The sequence below is a fragment of the Orcinus orca genome, chromosome 10 (assembly GCF_937001465.1).
Source record: "Orcinus orca chromosome 10, mOrcOrc1.1, whole genome shotgun sequence".
Taxonomy (NCBI): Eukaryota; Metazoa; Chordata; class Mammalia; order Artiodactyla; family Delphinidae; genus Orcinus; species Orcinus orca.
In genome coordinates, this window is record NC_064568.1 from 36,281,169 (window position 1) to 36,303,463 (window position 22,295).

The 22,295-nt window shown below is 56.1% G+C and overlaps 1 protein-coding gene across 1 annotated transcript in view; it reads right to left on the reverse strand.

The window, feature by feature from the left end:
• The window catches only part of DNAH1 (dynein axonemal heavy chain 1), a 79,790-nt gene that overhangs the window by 34,497 nt on the left and 22,998 nt on the right, over positions 1-22,295 (reverse strand). The window contains exons 9-32 of the mRNA XM_049715500.1: positions 18,875-19,032; positions 17,381-17,592; positions 16,392-16,690; positions 14,840-14,990; positions 13,933-14,126; positions 13,612-13,837; positions 13,008-13,127; positions 12,538-12,620; positions 11,343-11,484; positions 10,548-10,703; positions 9,943-10,141; positions 9,610-9,863; positions 8,810-9,022; positions 7,102-7,266; positions 6,260-6,381; positions 5,996-6,101; positions 5,233-5,412; positions 4,447-4,587; positions 3,664-3,827; positions 3,321-3,434; positions 2,377-2,565; positions 1,988-2,093; positions 1,166-1,279; positions 560-709 (exon numbers count right to left, since the gene is read on the reverse strand). Coding sequence (XP_049571457.1) covers positions 560-709; positions 1,166-1,279; positions 1,988-2,093; positions 2,377-2,565; positions 3,321-3,434; positions 3,664-3,827; positions 4,447-4,587; positions 5,233-5,412; positions 5,996-6,101; positions 6,260-6,381; positions 7,102-7,266; positions 8,810-9,022; positions 9,610-9,863; positions 9,943-10,141; positions 10,548-10,703; positions 11,343-11,484; positions 12,538-12,620; positions 13,008-13,127; positions 13,612-13,837; positions 13,933-14,126; positions 14,840-14,990; positions 16,392-16,690; positions 17,381-17,592; positions 18,875-19,032 — 3,958 coding nt within the window. The remainder of the gene's footprint in view (positions 1-559; positions 710-1,165; positions 1,280-1,987; positions 2,094-2,376; positions 2,566-3,320; positions 3,435-3,663; positions 3,828-4,446; positions 4,588-5,232; positions 5,413-5,995; positions 6,102-6,259; positions 6,382-7,101; positions 7,267-8,809; positions 9,023-9,609; positions 9,864-9,942; positions 10,142-10,547; positions 10,704-11,342; positions 11,485-12,537; positions 12,621-13,007; positions 13,128-13,611; positions 13,838-13,932; positions 14,127-14,839; positions 14,991-16,391; positions 16,691-17,380; positions 17,593-18,874; positions 19,033-22,295) is intronic.

Here is a 22,295-nt window from a genome sequence, read left to right on the forward strand (position 1 = left end):
AGTGAGAGGCCACAACAGTGAGAGGCCCACGTACCGCAAAAAAAAAAAAAAAAAGAAAGAAACTAAGCTGGCAGCATGTAAGCCCAGAGCTAGGGCTCATCTCTGCCACTGCAAAGGGGGAGCCTGCCTGAGACTGGAGCCAAACAGGAAAGCTCATCCGCCAGTGCTGGTGCCTATACCAACAGCATGTGCCCTAGAACCTGGGCTCAGCTCACTGAGGGGAAGGCCCTGGTGTTGGGAGGCTCGGGTGGAGCGGGTGCTGGTTGTCCCACTCTGGTCCCACGAGACCTAGGTGCACTTGCTATCCAGCCTTGGATTGTGTGGCTCTTGGTCTCTTACTGGCTGACCCTCGCTTGCACCTGAACTGGCCCAGGTGGGCATCTGTTCCCGGCTCCTGTTCCAGCTCCCCTGTGCACCACATGAGCCTGGCCAGGCTCCTGCCTACTTAGGACCTCAGTGACCTCAGCTGAGAAATGGGGATGTAATACCTATCTCCTAGGGTTGCTAGGGGAAGGCAGCAGCTCTCAGACCCTGGAACCTGGTTAGGGCATGACCTCACCTGGGAACTGAGCTGCTCGGAGGATAGCTTGAAGGTGGTCGTGATCTTCTTGGCCAGCACATTGGCCTCGTTAAAGCCAAAGGAGTAGAGGGAGATCTCAGCGATCATGGCGTAATCTGGAACCATCATGGCTACAGGCCGGAACAGTGCCTGGGGCACATGGTGTACGTGTGAATGGAGAGGCCAACCTCCCCTCCCAGAGCACCACCTGCTCTCTGGACTGTCTGGTCCTCTGAAGGAAGCTTCACTGCCCTCCTCCCCCACCGACGCTTGGATCCTCCCTCCACTGCGCCTACCACAGCTGAGGCTTATACGCCCCTATGAGTGGATCCCTCTGCCCGTTAGAAACCAGTCCTTTGTGTTGACTTGAACCTGCCCCTTACCTTCTGCCAAGCCCTGAGGACAAGCCTGGGCCCTCCTCTCCATGGCTGGGGGTGGGCTTCAGGGCCCCTGGGCAGGAGGGCTGCCATGGGGAAGCACAGTCCCTGATGTCCAGCAGCTGTGTGTACTTGCATAAGTGCTTTAGCATCTCTGAGCCCAGGCCACAGCTCTGGTGTTTCCCAATACCCTGAGCAGCCTCCTGGACAAACCTAGGTCCGAACTCACCTTCAGGTTATCGGGCAGCTCCGTGCGACCAGCGTATCCCGGGTTCATGGTGATAAACACAGCGCAGGACTGCACAAGTGGGATCTCAACACCTTCAAACATGAAGCGGTCCACCTACAGGGGTAGGGAGGGGTTGGCTCACCTGCCGCATCCTCTGGATGTTCCCCCTCATCCCCTCTTGATGTCCCTGTCCTGACTATAACCGGTCAGCCTGGACTGGACCCCTGACCATGGGTTGGCTCCTCTCTCAGGATCTGGCCTAAGACCTCTGGTCCCACTGGCTACCCGTGGCCTCCCAGGTCCCGGCTCCCCTTCCCTTCACATATCTTCTTCCACCCCCATTTCCCAACACTGATTCTCCTTAGACCTGGGCAAACTCAGCCCTTACTAGGACCCAGGGCCTTACTGGGGTTGGGACACCTGCCAGCCTCCCAGCTCTTATCCCCAGGAGAAGACCTCTGACCACCCTGAACAAAACTAGAAGGACAAATGGCTGGGACTTTCCATAACGGTCAGGATGTGGGGAGGGACCGCTTCATCTACTGCAGCTTGGCCTAGGAGCTGTACCCAGAGTGGGGTAAGGATATGGGGCTCCCCGACTGGCTTCAGAAGTCCCCCAGAGACAGCTCTTCTGGGGTGGGGGGGACTGCCCAGTCCCCTGTGAGATGAGAGAGGCTGGGCTTAGGGCAGGCCTGAGCACCTGGCTTCTCACCCCACCAGTGTGGGGGGCTGCAAGGCGGCATGGGCGGGACGGGTATAGCCGAAGGGAAAACGTGGTCAGTTGCGGGAGGCGTGGACGGGGGTGGCCCCCGGGAGGCTCACCCGCTGTTGCTGCGCCTTCTGGATGGTGGTGATCTGCTGCGCCACCACAGACAGCACCTCGATATCGATGCGATTGAACTCATCGAAGCAGGCCCAGGCCCCAGCACTGAGGGGAGAATGTTGAGGGGGGATATGAGTTCAGAGCCCCCTGGCACCTCCAAGGGCCCCCGCTGACTCTGCTGGGGAGGAAGCTCTCAGTGGCGCTCTCTGTCAGCTCAGCCACAATCCCACCGCCCACCACCCCGTCCCAGTGGCCGCCAGGGGCCGAGCCTTTGACTCCTGTTATCCCATCCCCTCCCCTCCACCAAACCGTGAGGCTCCTCTCGGCAGTGTCCCGGGAGAGCTCAGCCTTCTTGCCCTGTCTGTGCCACCTGCACACCCAGCCTTACCTGGCCAGGCCCTTGAAGAACTTGCCCATGGCCATGACGTCGAGCTGGTCGGAGCAGTTGAACACAACGGTCTGGATGGCCAAGGCCTTGCCCAGGTCTTTTGTGGTCTCAGTTTTCCCTGTGCCAGCTGGGCCAGCTGGGGCACCCCCAAACTTGAGGTGCAGGGCCCCAGTCAGGGTCAGGTAGCACCTGCGGGAGTGAGAGGAGATGGGTGTGGGCCGTGCACCTTCCTCAGGAGTCCCACAGGCACGAGGAGAGACAGCCCCCATCCCCCACCGTCTTGGGCCCTGTGGAGGGGCAGCTCCTGCTCCTCCCCGTTCTCAGGGCCCCAGGCGGGCCCAGCCCTGGCTGCCAGGGTCAGGACTGGAGCCCTCAGCCACCTGGCCAGTGCTCCCCCACCCCATGGCCCTGCAGCGCTTGGCTCAGGGACCTGCCAGGATGGCTGACCTGTGGCCACTCTTCCCTTCCTTTCCTCAAAACCCAATTTGAAAATCCAGCTGCTACTAAATACAGACAGCCAGAGGAAACAACTGATTGCTTTAGAAGAGAAGTGTTCACTTTGTAAAGGGACTCGCCCATTGTTTCTCTCAAGATCAATTCCTCTCTCGTGTTGAAAGGAGGATCTGACTGATAAAATCAGTAAAGCCCACACCCGTTAGATGCTTACTGAGCACCACACAGGTGCTAAGAGCTTTACACATCAGCTCACAAAACTCTCATAACCACCCTGAGGAAGCTGCAGAGGAAACTGAGGCATAGGGGGCGTTGAGCCACCTGCCCAAGGTCGCCCAGCCCATGACAGGCAGAGCCAGTTTTAAACCCGAAAGCTGAGCTACTAACCTTTGATGGACTGACTGCGCCTTGTGGGCCCTGGACTCCTGGGCCAGTCAGAACTGGAGGGAGGGGCCCAGTGTGGGAGGGTACGTGGGGAGGGGGGCACTCACCTGTCTGTGAGGGGCGTGATCACCAGCCTCCCACTGTTGCCTAGGTACTCGTAGCCATAGATGAACTTGGCATTCACAGCCCGGGTGTACAGGTTGTTATTCATCCAGTAGTACCTGGTTTTGCAGGGAGATAGGTTCCCAGGCCATGTGGACCACGGGCCATTGTGCAGGGTATGTGGTAGGGGAGAGGCGGTTATTTTGGGGAGTGAAGTCATCTAGGCGCCCAACTTGCCCCAGGGCCCCGAGGGCTGGGACCACCCTATTGTAGTTGACTCCCCACGTCCCTTGACCCCTCCTGCTGCTGCTCTGGCCCTGGACGTGGCCACACCACCTGCCTCCTCACCTCAGCTGTGAGATCCACTCGAAGTCATTCACACTGACCACGTTCTCCTGAATCAGCTTGTTCACCACATCCTTGGCGTGGACCTCAATGACGATTAGCGCTGACAGCACAGCTCGCTGCATGGGGGACAGCTTCCCCCGCACCAGTGCCACCAGGTCACTGAGCTGCAGGAGTCAGGGGACACCATCAGGAATGGGCAGGGCCACACTGCAGGCAGGCTTCCCCTCCCTTGTTGAGAGGGTGGGCTTCCGCCAGGAACAACCCCTCTATTCTGGGGGCTTCTGATGGTCTGGGATGGGTGGGGTGCAGTGACCAGGCAGGGGGAAGGCAGGCAGGGCACTGGTCACATGGGAAGTCTGGCAGGGAAGTGATAAAAACGGAGGCACATGCATGGCATCTGCCTCCCTGCAGCTTATGGTGTCAAGGGCCAGGTGAGGTGGTGGGGCCTGGCGAGGAGCTTGAGGAAGGAGTGTGGTGAGGAGCTAGTGCACAGAGTGAGCGCAGGCTGCGGGGTAGCCCAGGAGGGCTCCAGGAGGAGGCTCCCACCGTGACCTTCGGGAGAGGGGCATCTGCCTGTCCTCAGAGCTCCCCTCAGAGCCCCAATACCTCCCACTTGTGGCTGGTCATGAGACACTCATTTCAAGGGTGTCTAACTTTCTACTCTTTGGCTCCAACCACAGGCCTCTTCCAGGATCAGTACACAACAAAGCTCCTGGAGGGCCTGGGCTCTCCCAGGGTGTAGGGTGTTTGTGGGGAGCAGATGGTGACCCCCTTGAGTCTCACCTGCCGGGCAAGCTGGGGGAACAGCTGGGTACTGAGGTTGCTGGCCTCCAGAGCCTCTTCCACCTCCATGGTCCAGTAGGTCTGGCACCCAGCTATGGTCACCTGGCCAGGCCAGTTCAGAACCCACTGAGTCCTGAGTATCTGGGACGATAACACAGACGGGGCTGACCCAGGAAGCTGCCAGCCCCGACCCTGCACACTGTTTTTCCCTTAAATGTCATCTGTGCTTCTGGTCTCAGGTTGTTAATTCCACCTCGAAAGCAGAGAAGCCATTAAGCTCTGGGCCTCTCAGGGCTGGGCAGAGTCATTACTTCCTCTGCAGAGGAGACCTGGAAGCAGAGGGGTGGGAGCCCAGGACTGGGGAACACACAGTCCTGGGTTCAAATCCTGACTGCCACCTATGAACCACATGCCCTTTGGGCAGGAAACATCTCTCGGCTACTTTGTAGCATAAGGCTTAACACCCAGGCTAGCCACTGATTGTGGGGCTGAGAGAGGTAATGGGGGTGAAGTCCCATCCCAGGGCCTGGCACACAGTGAGTGCATGAAACATAACCATAGCAACTGATTATCACTAGGAGCCAGTCTCACTTTTTAGAGGTTGTTTTCAGATTCCTCCCTAAGTGGGCCCCAAGGACCCTTTGCCCCCAGAGACACTCTGGCTGACTGAGGATGAGGTAGACAGGTAGCCCAGCCCCCGTGATAGAGCACAGAGGCACTGAGAAAGGAGCAAACGGAAGAACGAGTAGGTTGGGAGACTGTGCTGGGAGGGGAGGCATGGCTCACTGTGGGGTAGGCCTTGATGGCTCTCTCGATGATGTCCCGCACACTGGCCTTCATGCTGTGTTCCACCTCCCGCAGCCAGTCCTCCACGTTGCTGGATGGGTAGATGGAGAAGGACAACTGCACCTCCTCACCCTCTGCCGAGTACATATGTGTGATCTCCAGGTCCTCCTGGAAGAGCAGCTGTGGGCAGGGGGCAGTTAAGAGTGAGGTTACCCTCAGTGTGCCCAGAAGCCCTGCCCACCAGAGCCCCAGTGCTGACCCCGCCTGTGCCCTCCACCTTCAGAAGGTGGCTCTCACATTTAGAAGAGAGCTCCACCTTGGCTGGGTCTTCCCTGACTGCTTGTGGGCAAGATGAGACTGCCTTGTCCCCAGCTGTGGCACAGCCCACTTGGGGAAGGAGACTAAGCCTGCCCTGCATGTCCCCCTCCTGCGCAAGCCTGTGTGGCCTCCCTCGTAGACGAAGATGAGGGCAAGGAGAGTCAGGAGCCTCTGGCCTCATGGGTTTCTCAGCCTAGCCAGAACCTCAGTGTATGGCAGGGGCCAGGGATCCCCTGGGTGAGCTGGGAGCAAGGGTCCCCCAACCCTGAGCCAAGGGCTCTGCAGCTGACCTTCCTCCCACAGGCCCCAGGTATGTCTCTAAGAGCCAGGAATCTCACTTGCCACCTCATTTCCTGCTAAAGAGACTTGAGGTGAGAGAAGAGGTGTGCTCCCTGGGAAGGTGCCCCAGTGCTCCTGGCCCTGAGCCCTTGGCCCAGTTACCCACCTGGGCGATGTTCTCAAAGCACTTGCGCAGGTGGGGCTGCACAGCTGTGGGGTCCTTCGTCTGGGACAAGATCTCGAGTAGCTCATCGTCAGACAGGAAATAGAATCTGCCAGGGGAACAGGGGTGAGGGAGTGGGTCAGGCAGCCACTGGGTCCCAGCTGCCCCAGTACCACTGACATCCCTGCACCCCAGCCTGGAGGGGCACTGGGGCCCCAGCCTCGTGGGCAGGCACTGACACAGTGGGCATGGGCCAGTGGTGCCCACCTGGGGAAGGCGCTCCTCTTGGTCTCCAAGTACTTGCTGAGGCCCTTCTGCACCATGTCCAGCAGCTTGTTGCAGTCCCGCAGGCTGTCCAACAGCCTCTGGTCAGAGCACACATTGATCACCTGGATGGCCCGGGTCAGAGAGAAACTGGAAGTAAGAGCGGTCTGACTGGGAAACAGCAAGGTGGGCTCAGAGAGGACCCATGCCTGCCACGTAGAGACCTTCAGTGGGGCCCGTGAAGAAATGGGGGCAGGAAAATTGCCCCGAGCCAGGGGCTGCCTCCATCACCCCTGTCAGCCCCACAGAAAAGAAGTCTATGATCAAAATAAATAGGGTTAACCAATACCAAGTAATTTGATTTGCTGTAGGACTTGTCAGGGTCTTTAAAAATACTAATGTGGGGCTTCCCTGGTGGCGCAGTGGTTGAGAGTCCGCCTGCCAATGCAGGGGACACGGGTTCATGCCCCGGTCCGGGAAGATCCCACATGCCGCAGAGCGGCTAGGCCCGTGAGCCATGGGCACTGAGCCTGCGTGCCCGGAGCCTGTGCTCCGCAACGGGAGAGGCCACAACAGTGAGAGGCCCGCGTACCGCAAATAAAATTAATTAATTAATTAAATTAAATAATAAAAATACTACTGTGGACTGCAAATCTCCAAGGGGAAAATCATCAACTGCTGTGTTTCTGAGGAATGTCTCTCAAGACTGGGGAGCCCACCCAGGGGGACACGGGCCAAGACCAAAGCCCTGGACTTGTCCTCCAGTCTTTCTTGTTCGGTAGAGACAAGACCAGGAGGCTCCCCGGTAGTCCCAGCTTCCCCCTCCCATCCCCGGGTGAGCTCGCCTCCCGGTTCTCGTAGGCATTCTTCATGATCTTCCTCCAGATCCGCTCCATGGTCTGGTAGCGCTTGCTCTCTACCGGCAACTGCCGGTTGATGTCTTCAGAGCTGAAGATGGGTTCCAGGTAGAGCCAAGCCCGCTGACAGTTCAGCCACTCCTCTAGCACCTCCTGAACAGGGCATGGACTGTCAGGGCCTGGGGTCCAAGTTGGGTCCTGTCCCCCATGACGTAGACATTCTATCCCACTAGAGTTCTAGGCAGAGCACTGGGCACCAGAGCCAGTGTCCACGGGAAAATTTCTAGATGGCGCTGTCAGCCACGGTACTCCAGGGAACAAAGAGGCTGCATGGATGTCTGCCCTCCAGAGAAACCGCAAATCCCCCACAGGATGCCCAACCCTCCAACAGAGCCAGGGGAGCCACTCTTCTTATGAGAGAACCACGCCCCAACCAGCAAACCCTAAAGTAACAAGGAAAGAGCCCAGTGCATGGAAGACCAAACCAGTCTCCTCTCCTGGGAGGACTTTGGGTCTATGACCCCTCGATTCTTTGAGGTGTACTGGGACTTGAGCTTGAGATCCCCTAAAATACTCTGTGAAACATCAGTCCAAGAGTGAGACCTCTTCAAGCCACTTTCCCCTCTGCCTCCAGATTCCCCTTTCCAAATTTATCTCTTGCCATTTCCTATCAGTGCAAACCCATTCATTCATTCGTTCATTCTCTTCTTCATGAGACAGTGTGCTGTGGCCAGCCTGTGTCAGGCCCAGGTCAAGTCCATGTGGGCTCCAGAGGAAACAGAGGAGGGTGTGGTCCCTGCCCTTGAGGAGCCCACAATCCTCTAAACAGCCAGTTCTGCCTCTGAATCACCAAGGGCCCAGTGTGTGTGATGGGTTCTGTAAGAGGCACCGACCAAGGGCCTCGATGGGAATACCTTGCAGGCAGGTGTGGGGGAATCAATGAGGGCCGCTCGATGCTGAGCCCTGGAGGAGATGGAACTCCAGGTAGAGAGGACAGTGTGAGCAAAGGACGGAGACCCAGGGACAATGCTGATGAGCTCAGGCCTCTCTGGGTGACCCAAGGAACATACAGGCAGGCCCTGCTCGCTCAGCTTCTGGCCTTCACTGGAAGTTTCTGAACAGCTCCCAGAAAGGGGCTGTCAGAATCATACCAGTAAGCCTGGCCCTGGCACTGACCTCAGGGTTCTGCAGATAGTGCCGGCCACTGGCCTTGAGAGCCCCAAAGAGCAGCGGTCCCTAGTGCCCTGGCTCTCTTACCCCAAGCCAGCTCCAAGTGAGAAGCTGCGAGTGAGAAGCTCAGGGCCGAGTAGGAGGGGACTTTGAGGAGCCTCAGGGCCTTGTGGTGTCCAGCCCAGAAAGTCCTGAGACTGGAGGTCCTAGCTGTCCCAAGCCTAGGCATCACTTTGGGGGTCTGCTGGCAGCTCTCACACCCCTCCTCAGCTGCAGCTTTGGACCAAACACTGGCCCCACCGGCACGTTCTGAATTGCCTCCTCCAGCAGCCGAACCTGAGACGGAGAGCGCCATTCTAGTCCCCCTCCTCTTTGTGAGGGGACTGGCAGAGAGCCAGGAGCTGTGCAAACCTTCCGCAAGGCACTCCAGCACTTCCAGCCCCACCCAGACACCATAAAGAGCAGCCTTGGGACAGGGTGCTGCGAGGGTGGGGGGATGGGGGAGGGGAGGACAGGAAGGGCCCACCTGGGTCAGCTTCAGCTTGTTCTCCCAGGAGTTGATGCGTTGCTCGAAGGGCTTCTTGTAGGGCGAGAAGGTCATGCTCTGGGTCATGACGATGTGGTCATCAAGCAGTTGAGAGGCCTCATCTGGGCTCTTGAGGATGTAGGTCTCTGTCTCCTTGTAGGGCATCACGTTGAACAGGATGGTGGACCACTCCTTCTCCATCTTGTCCAGTGCCTGGAGTAGGAACGAGTCAAGGCTGGGTCCCGGGAAAGAGCCGGCCCACACTAAGCAGCACTGGGCGGGGAAGGGCAGGTTCTACCCGGCCATGATCTTCACTCAGGCCCCCTCAACAAACTCTCAGCTTGTCTGGTCAACAAATCCCCCATGGACCCTCATTGGAATCCAAGGCTGACTCGCTCTCACATGTGGTGTATGTGTACAACATGCATGAACAAGCATGTTGGGAGGCAGCTAAGGCACTGGTTAGGAGCTCTGGTCCCAGTTCCAGCCCTTATTGGCTATGCCACCTTGGCCAATTGCTGAACCTCTCTGAGCCTTAATTTGCTCACCTGTTAAATGAGGTAATGCTATCAGCACCTTCCTGAGAGAGGAATAACTTGAGAGGAATAACTGAATAATAATAGGGGTGGTAGACACCATGCCAAGCACTTCATATGCATTATTAACGCACTTAATAGGATGCACCTCAACCTCTTGGCCTGGTGAATGGGGCCCCAGGGATGGGGCCCAGTACTGTCACATTCCCACACCATTGGGCAGCATGTGGGTGGGGCAGGGCGGGCCTGCTGGTGGTGGCCCACCTGCTCGATGGCGTACTCCTTGCCAGCCACCTTGGCCACCTTGCTGATGCTCTCAGTGTGGTCCTGCAGGTTCATCTCAAGGCAGCGGGCGAAGGTCAGGTTGGCCTTGGGCCTGACATTAATGTTGATCTCATTGGACAGCATGTCCCAGTGGTGGGTCCTCATGCCAGGGTTGCGTAGCCCCTGGATCAGCGGGATGTACGGCTTGAACTCCTCAATGCGGGCCTGGATGTCTAAGGCCACATCCTGGCAGGCTGCCGGGCAGGGCAGGCAGGGGTGAGAGGCAGCTGGCACAGGCAGGGAAGGAGGGGACGGGCTGGCTGGGCTGCCTACCTGGAATGTCCTTGAACTGCTTCACGCACTTGTGCATGGTCTTGAACGACTCGATGACGTTCTTCTCCAGCTGCTCTGCGTCGATGGCTGACAGGGGGTCGTTCATCCAGCTCTCTGACCAGCGCAGCCAGTCGGAGGCTGTGGTCCAGAGGTCCAGGTAGGGCTGGAACTCCTTCACCATCCTGGAGAGCTTGTCATACTGCAGGGGCAGAAAAGCTGGGGCTGTGTCGGGGTGCTCCCCAGTCTCTCTCCACGCTGCTCCTTCTGGGGCCCCTCCTTGCTCCTGGCTGCTGTCCCTGATCCTGTCCCCATGGACTCAGGCCTGGCCTCCCTTCTTCCTTCCCCCCATGGGCTCTGGGCTCTGAGTGGCTGAGCAAGGCCTGCACTGAGCCTCCAGCCTCCTGCTTGGGTCCAGGCAGCCTCCTCGCCCTAGGGGCCAGGAGACGGGGGTAAGCTCTTCTCTGCAGCCTGCTCAGTCCTGCACCCCCCCCAAATGCCAGGGCCCTGCTACTTGGCAGCTGGCTCCAGATGTGGCCGCAAATGCCATGGGCTCCTCCTCAAGCCCTTCTCAGGGCTGGGGGGCAGTGCACCCAGAGGAGGCCTACGTTGGTGATGGGCAAGCCAAAGATGTGCTCGCGGTTGTTGTAGAGCATCGCCAGCTGCTGGCAGTCCTTCAGCTGCTTCTTGACCCGGCGCACCTCGTTGGCAATCTCATGCGCTCGCGCAATCTCCACGTGGCTGGAGAAGCCAGCTACCACCAGCTGCAGGCCAAGGAGCAAGGGATCAGAGGCCTCTGTGGGCCCACCTATGCTCATGCATCCCTGTGCACACCCAGGGAAACTGAGGTCCCCAGAGCATCAACATCTCCCAGTTCTGAGGGGACTTTCTCCTGGAGTGAGAGGTTCCTGGCCTATCACAGGCAGCTGACCACCCCAAGGTAACACAGCAAGGTCCGATGGAGACACAGTGCCCATGAGGACACAACAGAGGGGTTGGGGCTCTTTGCTACTCTGAAATTTCCTGGAACTTGCTGCCCAGGCACCTCTCTGGCCTTTCAGTTCATTCTTTTAGCTACTTGTTCACTCGCCCAGCAAACATTGACACAGCACCTCCTGACTGCAAGGGGCAAGTCCTGGCCCTGGAGAGCTGTGTGGGGTGTGTGTGTGTGTGTGTGTGTGTGTGTGTGTGTGTGTGTGTGTGTGTGTGTGTGTGTGTGTGTGTGTGTGTGTGTGTGTGTGTGTGTGTGGTGGGTGTGGTGGGTGGGTGTGGTGGGTGGGTGTGGTGTGTGTGTGTGTGTGGTGTGTGGGTGGTATGTGTGTGTGTATGGTGTGTGGTGTGTGTGTGTGTGTGTGTGTGTGTGTGTGTGTGTGTGTGTGTGTGTGTTCTCAACCCAGCGCCACCTGCAGCCCTTCCAGCTTCTCCTGGAAGTTGTTCTGATCCATGATGTGGATTTTGCGGAACTTCTCCTCATCTTCCATGTGTTGCTGCCGTACCATCTCTATCTGCCCGAGGATCTTAGCAGGCCAGTTGCTGGCAGCCCATCTGGATGGGGAAGGGATGGGTTATGGGGGGGAATGTCACACTGAAATCATGGGGTGTGCAGGCCAGGGTGAAGGGGAGAATGGGGGATCCAGGCGGCAGCTGGAGCAGCCGGGGCTGGGCAACCGGGAGGTAGAAGTGAGCCTGGAGGCAGCCACTGCCACCACTGCAGTGTGGGGCTGCCTGGCAGGGAAAGCAGTCCCCGCCCTGGGATTGTGGGCAGCTTCCAGGGAGATGCACACCCAATGTGCCCAGCGCAGTGACAGGACAAGAAGGGAATGGTGTCCAAAATGAGAGAAGCGATCCTGAGTTCCCCAGGTCTGTAAAGGGCCTCAGCTCAGATGAGGCAAAGTGACAGCCTCTGGCCTGCATTTCCTTGGTGACCAGACAGGGCCACCAGACCAGCTTCCTTCATATCAACTCCCTCTGCCTGGCTGACCTGGTGACCCTGTGGGCTTCAGAGATTCTGCTTGCAGTTGGCCTTGGGCTGCAGATCGTGGGGGAGGCCACCCTGAGCACCAGGATGTCCCATAAAGCAGGTGACTTAGGGCTCCTGGGCAGGGTTCCCAGGAGACAGTGCTAGTCTCTGCCAGACGCTGGCAACCTGGATCCAGCCCCAGGCTATAAGACAGGCTGGGCAAGGGGTCTCTTGGCCTCAGTAAGACAGTCCCAACCTGAGGCTATTTCCTATGAGGCTCTCGAGCTGGGTGGGGACAAGTGCTCCTCCCCAGGGACCGCCCACCACGCTGGGCTTTGCCTTCTCGCCATGCTCCCAAGGACCCCCAAGGGCCTCAACCACAAACAAGGGGATCCCAGGCCCGGTGAACATGTGTGTGTCAGGCCAATGATGGGATAGAGAATGGAGACAGAGTGGGGGGCAGCAGGGTCCCTAGACCAAGAGGGCCAAATGATTTCCTTCTGCCCCACTGGCCACGTGGCCCTGGCCCACGTGGAGACGTGTGACTGCACAGCCTGCAGCCGCCATGGCTCAGCACCTCCTCCCCCACCTCCCGCTATCCACCACCTGCCTGGAGTGAGGACCGACCTCACACTCACTTGTCATTGAAGTCATCTGTGCTGAGGTTGTAAAAGAACTCGTCCATGACTTGGTAGTCATCCATGACCTTCGCAATCCGATCCTGCATGTATAGGCATTGATGAGAACTATGTGTACCTGGGAGGTGGGAGGGTAACTGGGACCAGGCTCCCCAAAGTGGTTGGGTGTTAGGGAGAGGGTGCCCTCTTCCAGAGAGGGGAGGCCTGGGGTGGTGGAGGAGGTGCTGGCATTGGGCTCAGGGCTCCAAGGGCCTGGGCCACCACACCTCCAAACTCCAGCCCCCCACTCATGCCCTCCTGACAGCCCAAACAGCATAGCTCTGAATCTGCATCGTGCACCCAGCCTCATAACCCTCCGAGGCCAACTGTCCTCTGTGTGTCTACCTCACTCCCAGCCTCCCGGCTCCTGCTCTCCCAGCCCCTGCCTGTCCCCAGCCCCCAGCCCCCAGCCCCCCATGTACCCGCCTCACCTCCAGCCCCACCAGCTTCTCAGGGATGCCCTTCATCCACTCACGAAGCTCAGCCAGCTCCTCAATGCTGTTGGGCTTCTCGTAGATCTTGCGGCTGATGCTGCGGAACTCTTCACAGATCTGGCAGGAGGGGGAGGGTGCTGGGGAGGCCGTGTGCCCCTCCCTTGCCTTCCCAGGGGCCTGCTCCTCCTTCTTGGTCCCAGTATCTCCCAACAGGGAACTGCCCCCACCCCACCACATCCTACGGTGCATTCTGAAAAGAGGTGCTCCCTTCCAGCACACTGGGGAGCTGAAGGTCACCCAGTGCGTTTCCCCCTCCCCAGCCGCCTGCACCTGCACACCCTCAGCTCTGCGAAATGATCATCTCAGGGTGTTCTTTGTGAGGGGTTCCCAGCTCTTTACAAGTCCAGGGGAAAAGATAGAAGCCCCCACTTCCTGGGACCTCCCATATGACCCCAGGCAGGGTCGAGGCAGGGTGACTTCCAGACCCTTCCATTGGCCTGGATGTCTGCAGACACCCCTGAGCCTCACTCATGGGAGTTCACTACATATGCACGGTGTGTGTGCTGGTGCGGTCTCTGGGGCCGGGCAGGTGGGCACCTACATCATCCACCTCCTTGTGCAGGTTCTTAGCCAGGATGTCCAGCATGGAAGTGGCCAGGGCCTTGCACTTCTTGGACAGGCTCTGTTTGACGTTGTTGACGTTGACGTAGAAGGGACCGATGATGATGATGCTGGGCAACGAGCTGTCCAGGATCTCTTTCTCCTGCAGGTGGGTGAGCACCACCTCCCGCACCTCCTCGGCCGACGGGCATTGCGTCTGGAAGGCCCTGTGGACAGCGGGCACCCACGAGGGGCAGAGGGTGGTGAGAGGGTGAGTGGGGGTCACACAGACAGGCAGACACACTCTGACGCACCCACGCACTTGAGGAAGGTGCCAACATCATTGTTGTTCAGTTCCAGGTACTTTCTGTACTCCTTGGCGTAGGCCTGCAGTGGGATTATGGCCTTGCACACAGCATTGGCGATGACGGCCCGCAGCTCCTCCACCAGCAGCTCATGAAGCCCCACCGACTCCAGCAGGGGGTCACCGCTGATGAAGATGTCCTCCATCACCAGCTGTGGGGCAAGGTGGGGAGGCGCACAGAGCTGGATGAGCCACAGGGCAGGCGGGCAGAAGGGTTGGAGTGTGGTCCAAAGACTGAGTGAGCGGCAGCGTGGCCGAGCATAGACAGCATGGTGGGGGCAGGGCAGAGGGTCTGCTGCCACGTCTCTTAGATGAGGCTGTGGACTAATACAAGGCGGGAGGCCCAGGTGGCCCACCAAGGGACAGCATCTTCCTCTGCCTTGCCTGGCTCAGCTCAAGGCCAATGGGACAACCAGGTCACTGATGTCTCCGACTGACCAGCAAGGGACAGAAGAGGGGACTAGAGTTACAGCAGCTGTGGGGCCTGGGGTAGCAGGCTGTGCTGTGGTGACGAATGAGGACCTTTGAGAAGGGGTCCCGAGAGTGGAGGTCAGTCTCTGTCTACATCTTGAGTGGAAGAGAGAGGTCAGGAGCTGGATGGGATCTGGGTCAGACATGGCTGTGGCAGGAGTGGGTGAGCAAGCCTAGTTCCAATCGCAGGTCTGACCCTTAGCAGCTATGTGACTTTGGGCAAAACTTCTCCAAGCCTCATCTACAAAATGGGGATGTTAATGGTACCCAGTTCAGCTTGTGGTGAGGACTAAATGAGCTATTCAAGAATTAAAGGGCTGAGCACACTGCCAGCCATGATGAAGTTGAACTGCTCTGACACTGTGGCAGCACCCTGGCATAAGTGCCACTGTACCTTCTCCAGCTGGGGCACCGTGTGGGTGGCCAGGATGCCCTTGTCAAAGAGGTTGAGCAGAGAAGTCTCGAACTGCTCCAACGGCGTGCTGTAGTGCACCCCTGAGCTGTCCAGCACCAGGTCCACGATGAACAGGGGATTCTTGCGGGGCCTGCGGGGACAGTGGTCGGGCGGATTGTGGGCAGGGGCCTGAAGAGGGCTGCGCACAGGAAGCCCAGTCCCTGCCCTTGCTGCCGGCATTATGGCTCTGGAGCTTCTTCATGCACGAGACTTGCCTCTGCCCTCTTCCCAGAAACCTCCAAGTTACCAGAGAGAAAGACCCACACCAACCAGACAGGCTCCTCCATTCCTGCCACTTGCCCAGAGGCCCATGGGCACCAGGGAGAGGGAGAACGACCTCCACGCGGTCCTGAGGTCATCAGGGAAGGTTGGAGAGGCCCTGGGCACTTGTGGCGTCCATGCTCTCCCTGGGAGCCCACCATCCTTGGCTCCAGACACCCACTACATGCAACGACCTTCAAGCCTAGATCCCAGCCGAGCCTCCTCCGCACTCTGGATTGCCAACCACCCTGACCTCAAATGAGCATTTCAGACATTCCATGTTCCCTGACTCCCATCAGGGCTCAGTGGACCCCAGGAGTCAGCCTGGTCTCCTCCCCTGCCCTCTTCCTCCTACACATCCTCTCCCCAGCACTACAGCCTATTCACTGCCCCAAATCTGCCCTACCCAGCCCCATCACCCCTTTTCTAGACAATGGTAAGAGCCTTGGTCTCACTTCTCTTCTGCCTCACTCATCCTCACAAACCCAGAGCATGGTTTTGGAATATAATTTGGATTGTTACTCCCCTCTGATGGCTGCTGACCACAATCGGAATAAATCCAGCCCCCAACCATGACCGCAGGAGGCTCTACATGGTCTGGCCTGGTCCTCGCAACCTCTCCCGAGTCAACCTGACCAACCCCCCCTGCCTTTCCCTCTCCAGCCATAGCCACTGGCCTTTCCTTCCATGACGGCCCCAACTTTTCTCTTCCCTCCGTGCCTCCAGGCCCTCCAGCTGGTGCCCCCTCCCCACCATCCCCTCATGGCTGGTTTCCTCTGTCTCAGTTCTTGGTTCAGATGCCACCTCATCCCTGACCCCCTTGGCAACGCCCCCTCTCCTGGATATGTCAGAGCCCCTGCCGAGATCAGCAATGACTGTATGTGTTTATTTCTTTGATTGCTGTCTGTGCTCATGTGAGAGCAGGGGCCGCACCCCTCTTGTTCCCCTAGAACCCCACCTGGTTCATGGCAAGTGCTCAAAAAACATTTCTCAACTGAGGAACTCAGTGACAGAGATGGAAGTCACCAGAAGACATGCCAGGCAGAGCTGCTGGGACATTCCCCAGCAACCAGGGCAGGAGCCAGGCCCACCCTTGTGTCCAGGACCCAGCAGTGCTGGGCACCCTGCCCCTGGCTGCCCTGGCCCCCTGACCCTGTACCGCCCTAGCCGTCAGCGCCTGACAAGGAACAGCTCTGGTGTCGACAGGTGACTCTGCCCAGCCGAGCCCCACCTATAGGGGCTGTTTATGAAGTCTTCGCCCCAGACCATGTCATCGGCGCAGTCGAGCACGCTGCAGCAGGCATCGCTGATGAACTGCGCGAAGCTGGCGAGAGAGTTTTGCACCAGGAAGCGCAGTGTGTCCTGCAGCATGTACTTGAGCAGCTCCATCAGCCTGCGCAGCTTCGACATGAGGTACACCTCCCAGTTGGTCTCGTAGAGGTTGTACCAGCCCTTGCTCATGTCACGCAGGCTGCTGCGCATGACCACCTTGAGCGTGGTGATCCAGCTGTCCTTGAGGAACATCTGCACCTGCGGTGGCCACAAGTGGCATCATGTGGCTGCCTGCGGGGCGCACTGCCCACAGCCACCATGCTCGGGCACTCTCCAGACTCAGATGACCATGAAGGGATCTCCCCACAACCCCAACTTACTGCCAAGCCCTGCCAACCAACACCCCCTATGACCCCCAGGGACCAGGGCTTCTGGAGGTGGGGGGATGAGGGAGGGAGGGGCAGCAAAAGCAGGGCTTTCCCTCCAGCCAAGGGAGAGACACAGAGATACAGAGAATGAGGCAGAGAGAGAGAGATCGAGGCACAGAGTGGAGCAGAAAGGAGCTTTCCTCCTGGGCCCACTGGTGCCTGTCTCCCATGAGGCTACACCTCTCCCCCTCACACTCCCATGCTCAGGTAGATATGGGGGTGCATGGGGTTCCTGCTCCCCTTTCCAAGACTGGGAGTCTGCTTCAGAGGCCACCAGTGTTGGGATGGAAAAGGACTAGAAAGGGAGCCCAGCCTGGTTTTCCTTTTCTCTCTAAGATGAAACACCCGGTTGGCACCCGCCCCAGCTTCCCGCAAGGTCTAGGAAGAGGCAAGGCCTGGTTTTAAGGAAAGCAGGGGCTCTCGGCTGATCAACTCCGGGCTTCCCAGGGCCCCTGTCTGTGCCCATCAGCTCCGAGGCCCTGGCCCGCTATCACCCTCTGTGCCCTGGATGCCCACGCACCTGGGAGTAGGTCTGTGACTGGATTTGTTCGAACTCCTCTAAGCGGCTGTACTTGGAGAGGCTTGAGTGGAAGAGGGACATAGCGGTCACCTTGCTGCACTCGGCCCGCACTTTGCTGAGGGCCGTGATGACCTCCGACCGTGTGAGCAAGGACACGAAGGTGAAGTCTGCCTTCTGTTCCTGGAATGGGTACTGGGGGACACTCACCAGTCCTGCAGGGATGGGGGTCAAGGGCCATGTCAGATGGGCCTTGGATGTACCAGGGGTCAGGGCAGATCTACCAGGTATTGATGGAGGGAACAACTCCTGCCTCCTCCCTGGAAGAGACACCCATGTCCCTGGAACCCCTCTTTCCCCATGGCCTTCCTGGGTGACCCCAAGGCTCCACAGTGAAGTGCCCACTCTGGGGTGGGTAAACCAATTCCCTCCAGGTCACTCTGGATCACAGGCCCCTTGAAGGTGGGTGAGAACCATGGGCTCCCTCCTCACTCCCTCCCAGCCAACCTGCACACAACCCCTGGGGCCCATCTGGGGCCTGCCCTGGAGCACCAAGAAAGGAAGACGTGGGCATCAGGCCCCTGGGAGTGCCCACGGTCTGCACCCCACCCCAGTTTCCTGGGTACCTCACACACATGGAAGCTGGGGCAGGGATCAGAGAGCTCCAAGCAAGGAGCTCTGAGACTCGGTCTGCCACATGTCAAATGGAGCTGCAGCAGTTCCAACCTACTCTTGCTACTGGAGGAAGAAAAGGACTGCATGTCCCTAGGTCAGAAAATCAGAGCACTTTTCATCCACTTCTGGACAATTGCTTTCCTAGTCCATGTTTACCTTGCTACTTCTGCACTGCTCAGACTACTATTTTTAAAAGAGCCTTCGGGGACTTCCCTGGTGGTCCAGTGGGTAAGATTCTGCGCTCCCACTGCAGGGGGCCCAAGTTCGATACCTGGTCGGGGAACTAGATCCCACATGCGTGCCACAACTAAGAAGTCCACATGCCGCGACTAAAAAGATCCCACATGCTACAACTAAGACCGGGCACAGGGCTTCCCTGGTGGCACAGTGGTTGAGAGTCCGCCTGCTGATGCAGGGGACATGGGTTCGTGCCCCGGTCCGGGAAGATCCCACATGCTGCGGAGCGGCTGGGCCCGTGAGCCATGGCTGCTGAGCCTGCACGTCCAGAGCCTGTGCTCCACAACTGGAGAGGCCACGACAGTGAGAGGCCCGCGTACCGCCAAAAAAAAAAAAAAAAAAAAAAAAGACCGGGCACAGCCCATATAAATAAATAAATAATAAATATTTTAAAATTAAAATTAAAAAAATAATAAATCAAAGAGCCTTCTTCTACCCCACCCCCACAACCCCAACCCCCAGCTCTCCAGACAGGTAGGAAAAGAAGGTGATGAATGCTGGGGACAGGGGAGGTCCCAGAGGGAGGGGCAGGAGGGGCTCTGGCCGTGGGTGGCCGTGGGCCTGCCTCTGTCTAGCCAGCGTCACCTTGCTTGGGCACCTTCTCCTCCTCTTCCTCAGGCAGGGTCACATAGGAGAACGTCGTGGGCTTGGAGGAGACGATTTTGTCAAAGCTGATCTTGTTCATGCTGCGCTCGTAGTCCAGGTTCACTTCTCTCGAAAGATTGCTGAAGTGCTCCAGAACCCTGCCCATGTGGAGCAGAGAAAGCGGAATCAGGAGGGCTCCACCCTCCCGCCACAACACTGTGGGCCAGCTGGGCCCCAGGCTCTGGGGACATGAGTTTGGGGCATCCCTTCTGCATTCCTGGGCACACCTCCTACCTGGCCCCCAGCCACCAGCACCCGTCGTGCCTCTTCTATGCCACCCCCGCCCCCAGGATCACATCAGTCCCTGAGTCTGCCCATTTTGCTTCCCACTCTTCACTGACCTCTCTGCCTCCCCCTCTTGCCCCCTTAAAACCCATTTTCCACTTGGCAGGAAAAAAAAAGATATTTTAAACATGTAAATGGTCAAGCCGGTCCTCTGCTCAAAGCCCTTCCCTGACTCCTCTCACACTGCAGGCCCGTGAACGCGTTCCTTCTTAACACCTGTGCCTGCCTCATGGCGTCCGGCCTCCGTCTCCAGTGTCTCCCAGGCTACAGCACCCTCTCTGGTCCACTCCGGCTGCATTAACCCCCTACTGCTCCTCACATCCCCCAGACGTGTCTCCACCTCTCAGCTTCGACACCGTTGTTCCCTCAACCAGAATTCTCTTCTCCCCCTGCACTGCAGGCCTCAGCTCAAATGTTCACCCCAGCGAGGCCTTTCCTCACCACCTGATGTAAAGCAGCCCCTCCAAGACATCTCTATTCCCTTACCTTGCTCTGTCATCACAGTACCCATCAGAACCCAGACACCCAGCTTTCTCACTGCCTGTCTTCCTGGCTAGACCGAGAGCCCTTTGCTGGGGGCGCTCACCACTGTGCCCCAGTCCTGGCACAAGATAGGTACCTGCCACACACGTGGCTGGCCGCCTGAGGGATATCCATTGCCTCCTAACTGCACCTCACTTTTGCTCCAGATTTATTCCTTTCTCACATGACTCAGGGGAAGATGAACCATCCCCAGCTCCAGGGGTATATCTCAACTAGTCTACGTCAATCCTGGTGGGGCTGGGTCCCGACTGTAATTGTTTAGGAGTGGCTACAGGACCCAGTTGTGACTGACCAGTGACTGATGCAGAGATATAGAATCAAGCCCCCTTGTCCTGTCTCCCTCAAGACAAACTCTGTGTTGTCATTCATGCTCCAGAATTCCCTGTGGGATCAGAGGCTAGCTTCTCCTAAAACCCCACCTCTGCCTAGATGCTTCCTCCATCTTATCCTGCCTCCTTCACTTGCTTGTAGATTCTCCTGAGAGGACTGCATCAAAAAATCACTTGTACGTGAATCCCTGAAACAGGCTCTATTTCTAGGGAATCTAATCCACAGCAGGAGTCAATGGACTCTGGACCTTGTGCTTCTGAAACTGCTGCTGCCATCTTCCCTGAGAACAAAGCCAGCAGACACCAGACAGAGCCCTGAGGTCCAAGCCTGAGATGTCCTGCATCAGATTTCTTGTTACATGTAAAGAAATGAATTTCCCTGTTTTCTAAGCCAATCTGAGCCAAGCATCTTTGTAATTTATAGCCAAAGATACTCTAAATGATATAAAACTCAAGAAATGGAATTCTGGACAACCATGATAACAATGGCCACATCAATTCAACTCTCCCAGCACACTTTTTAAAAAAAGAGAAGAGGAAAAGAAAAGCAAGAAAAACAAATAGCACTACCCAAAACGTACACCTTTAGCATAACTAGAATAAAGAGAATGTCCAAACTCACATTATCTTCAAGTAGAAAAATAAACATCAACTCCCAGTGCACTCTCACTCACACTGCAGCTGCAAGCCTTCATGGAGAACAAGGGCAGTCTGGGAAAAACTGTGCAGAAGAGTGGTGTATGGTAGCCCCCATATGGACCTAAAATCCTTCCAGAAAGAGAAAGTCTCTCCTAACTGCAAAAACAAGAGTCCTGGTAAATCACAGCACTTACTAAAAGGAAGGGATTTAGCTGCATGCGTTCAAGGTAGGATTCTCTGAAAGGCATGACTTATGAGGGGGGAAGGTAAAAGGAAAGAATAGGAATCCTTTGGAGATTGGAGGGTGAGGGAGAAAGAAACAAAAGTGAAAAGTAGAGTCCTGCAAGAGAGAACAAAAAATTTGGAGGACACATGACCCTTCTCCCCAACACCCGCCCCCCTACATGGCCATTTATTAAAAAATAAATAAATAAATAAAAACAGTTTGCTATACTAACAGAGGAGGGCGCCCTGGGACTAGAAATCTTGTAAATCTTTACAAATCAATGAAATAGGTAGGTGAAAGGCTACATTTATATAAAGCTACTATAAGAAAAAGAAAGAAAACACCTTAATTGATGAAAATTCTCACACCCCGCAAAAAAAGACAAAGGAGAAGAAAACTAACACAACACTTCAAACTAAAGTAAATCTCTTCAAAGTATTTGGGCATATGAAAAATAAAACATAGAAATAGGCAAATAACAGGAAGAAAAGAAACGATATTTAATTGGACTCGGGAAAAAAATGGAAGAAACTAAATTATCTTATGAAGGAAAGCTAAATTACAAGTTGGCCATAGAATAATACAGTCAAATTAAAAAGTTAATAAAATACATTTAAGAAAGTCACGAATAAAACCAAGAGAATGAAAATTAGAAAAAGAAAGAACAGAAAAGGATCAGAAAGTAGTTGAATTAGAAACAAAGAAGAAGCAACACAACAGATAGATAAATGGATAGATAGATAGTATGGAGTCTCTGATGAAGAGAAGCAAAACAATGGAACAGAACTAATATTTAAAACTACAATTCAAGAATATTTTCCAGAAATAAAAGAATATCTGAATTTATACATTTAAAAGGCCCATTGTGTACTTGGGAAAAAATATCAGAATGATCAACTCTAGGACATACCCTAGTAAAATGATTAGACTTTAAAGATGAAAAAAAAAAAAAATCTCCAAGGTCTCCAAGAAAAAAAAAAATCAAACAACTTACAAGAGAAGGGGACTTTGACATCAGATGTCTCAAAAGCAACATACAAAGCAAGACAACAAGAGTTGTCTATGCAAATATATTTTTAAAACTAGGTAACATGGATAATTTTCTAGAGAAACAAAGTATACCAAAATTGACTCCATTAGAAAAAAGAAAGCTTAAAAAGATCAAATACCTGTAGAAAAATAAAGTTATAGAAAAACTAGAAAAGCCCCATGTCCAAATGGTTTTACAAAAGAATGACCACACAGCCCCAATGCAACATAAATTGCTCCAGAGTACTGAAAAAGATGGAAAATGTCAAAATTCTTTATATGAAGCAAGTATAACTTTGCTTCAAACCTG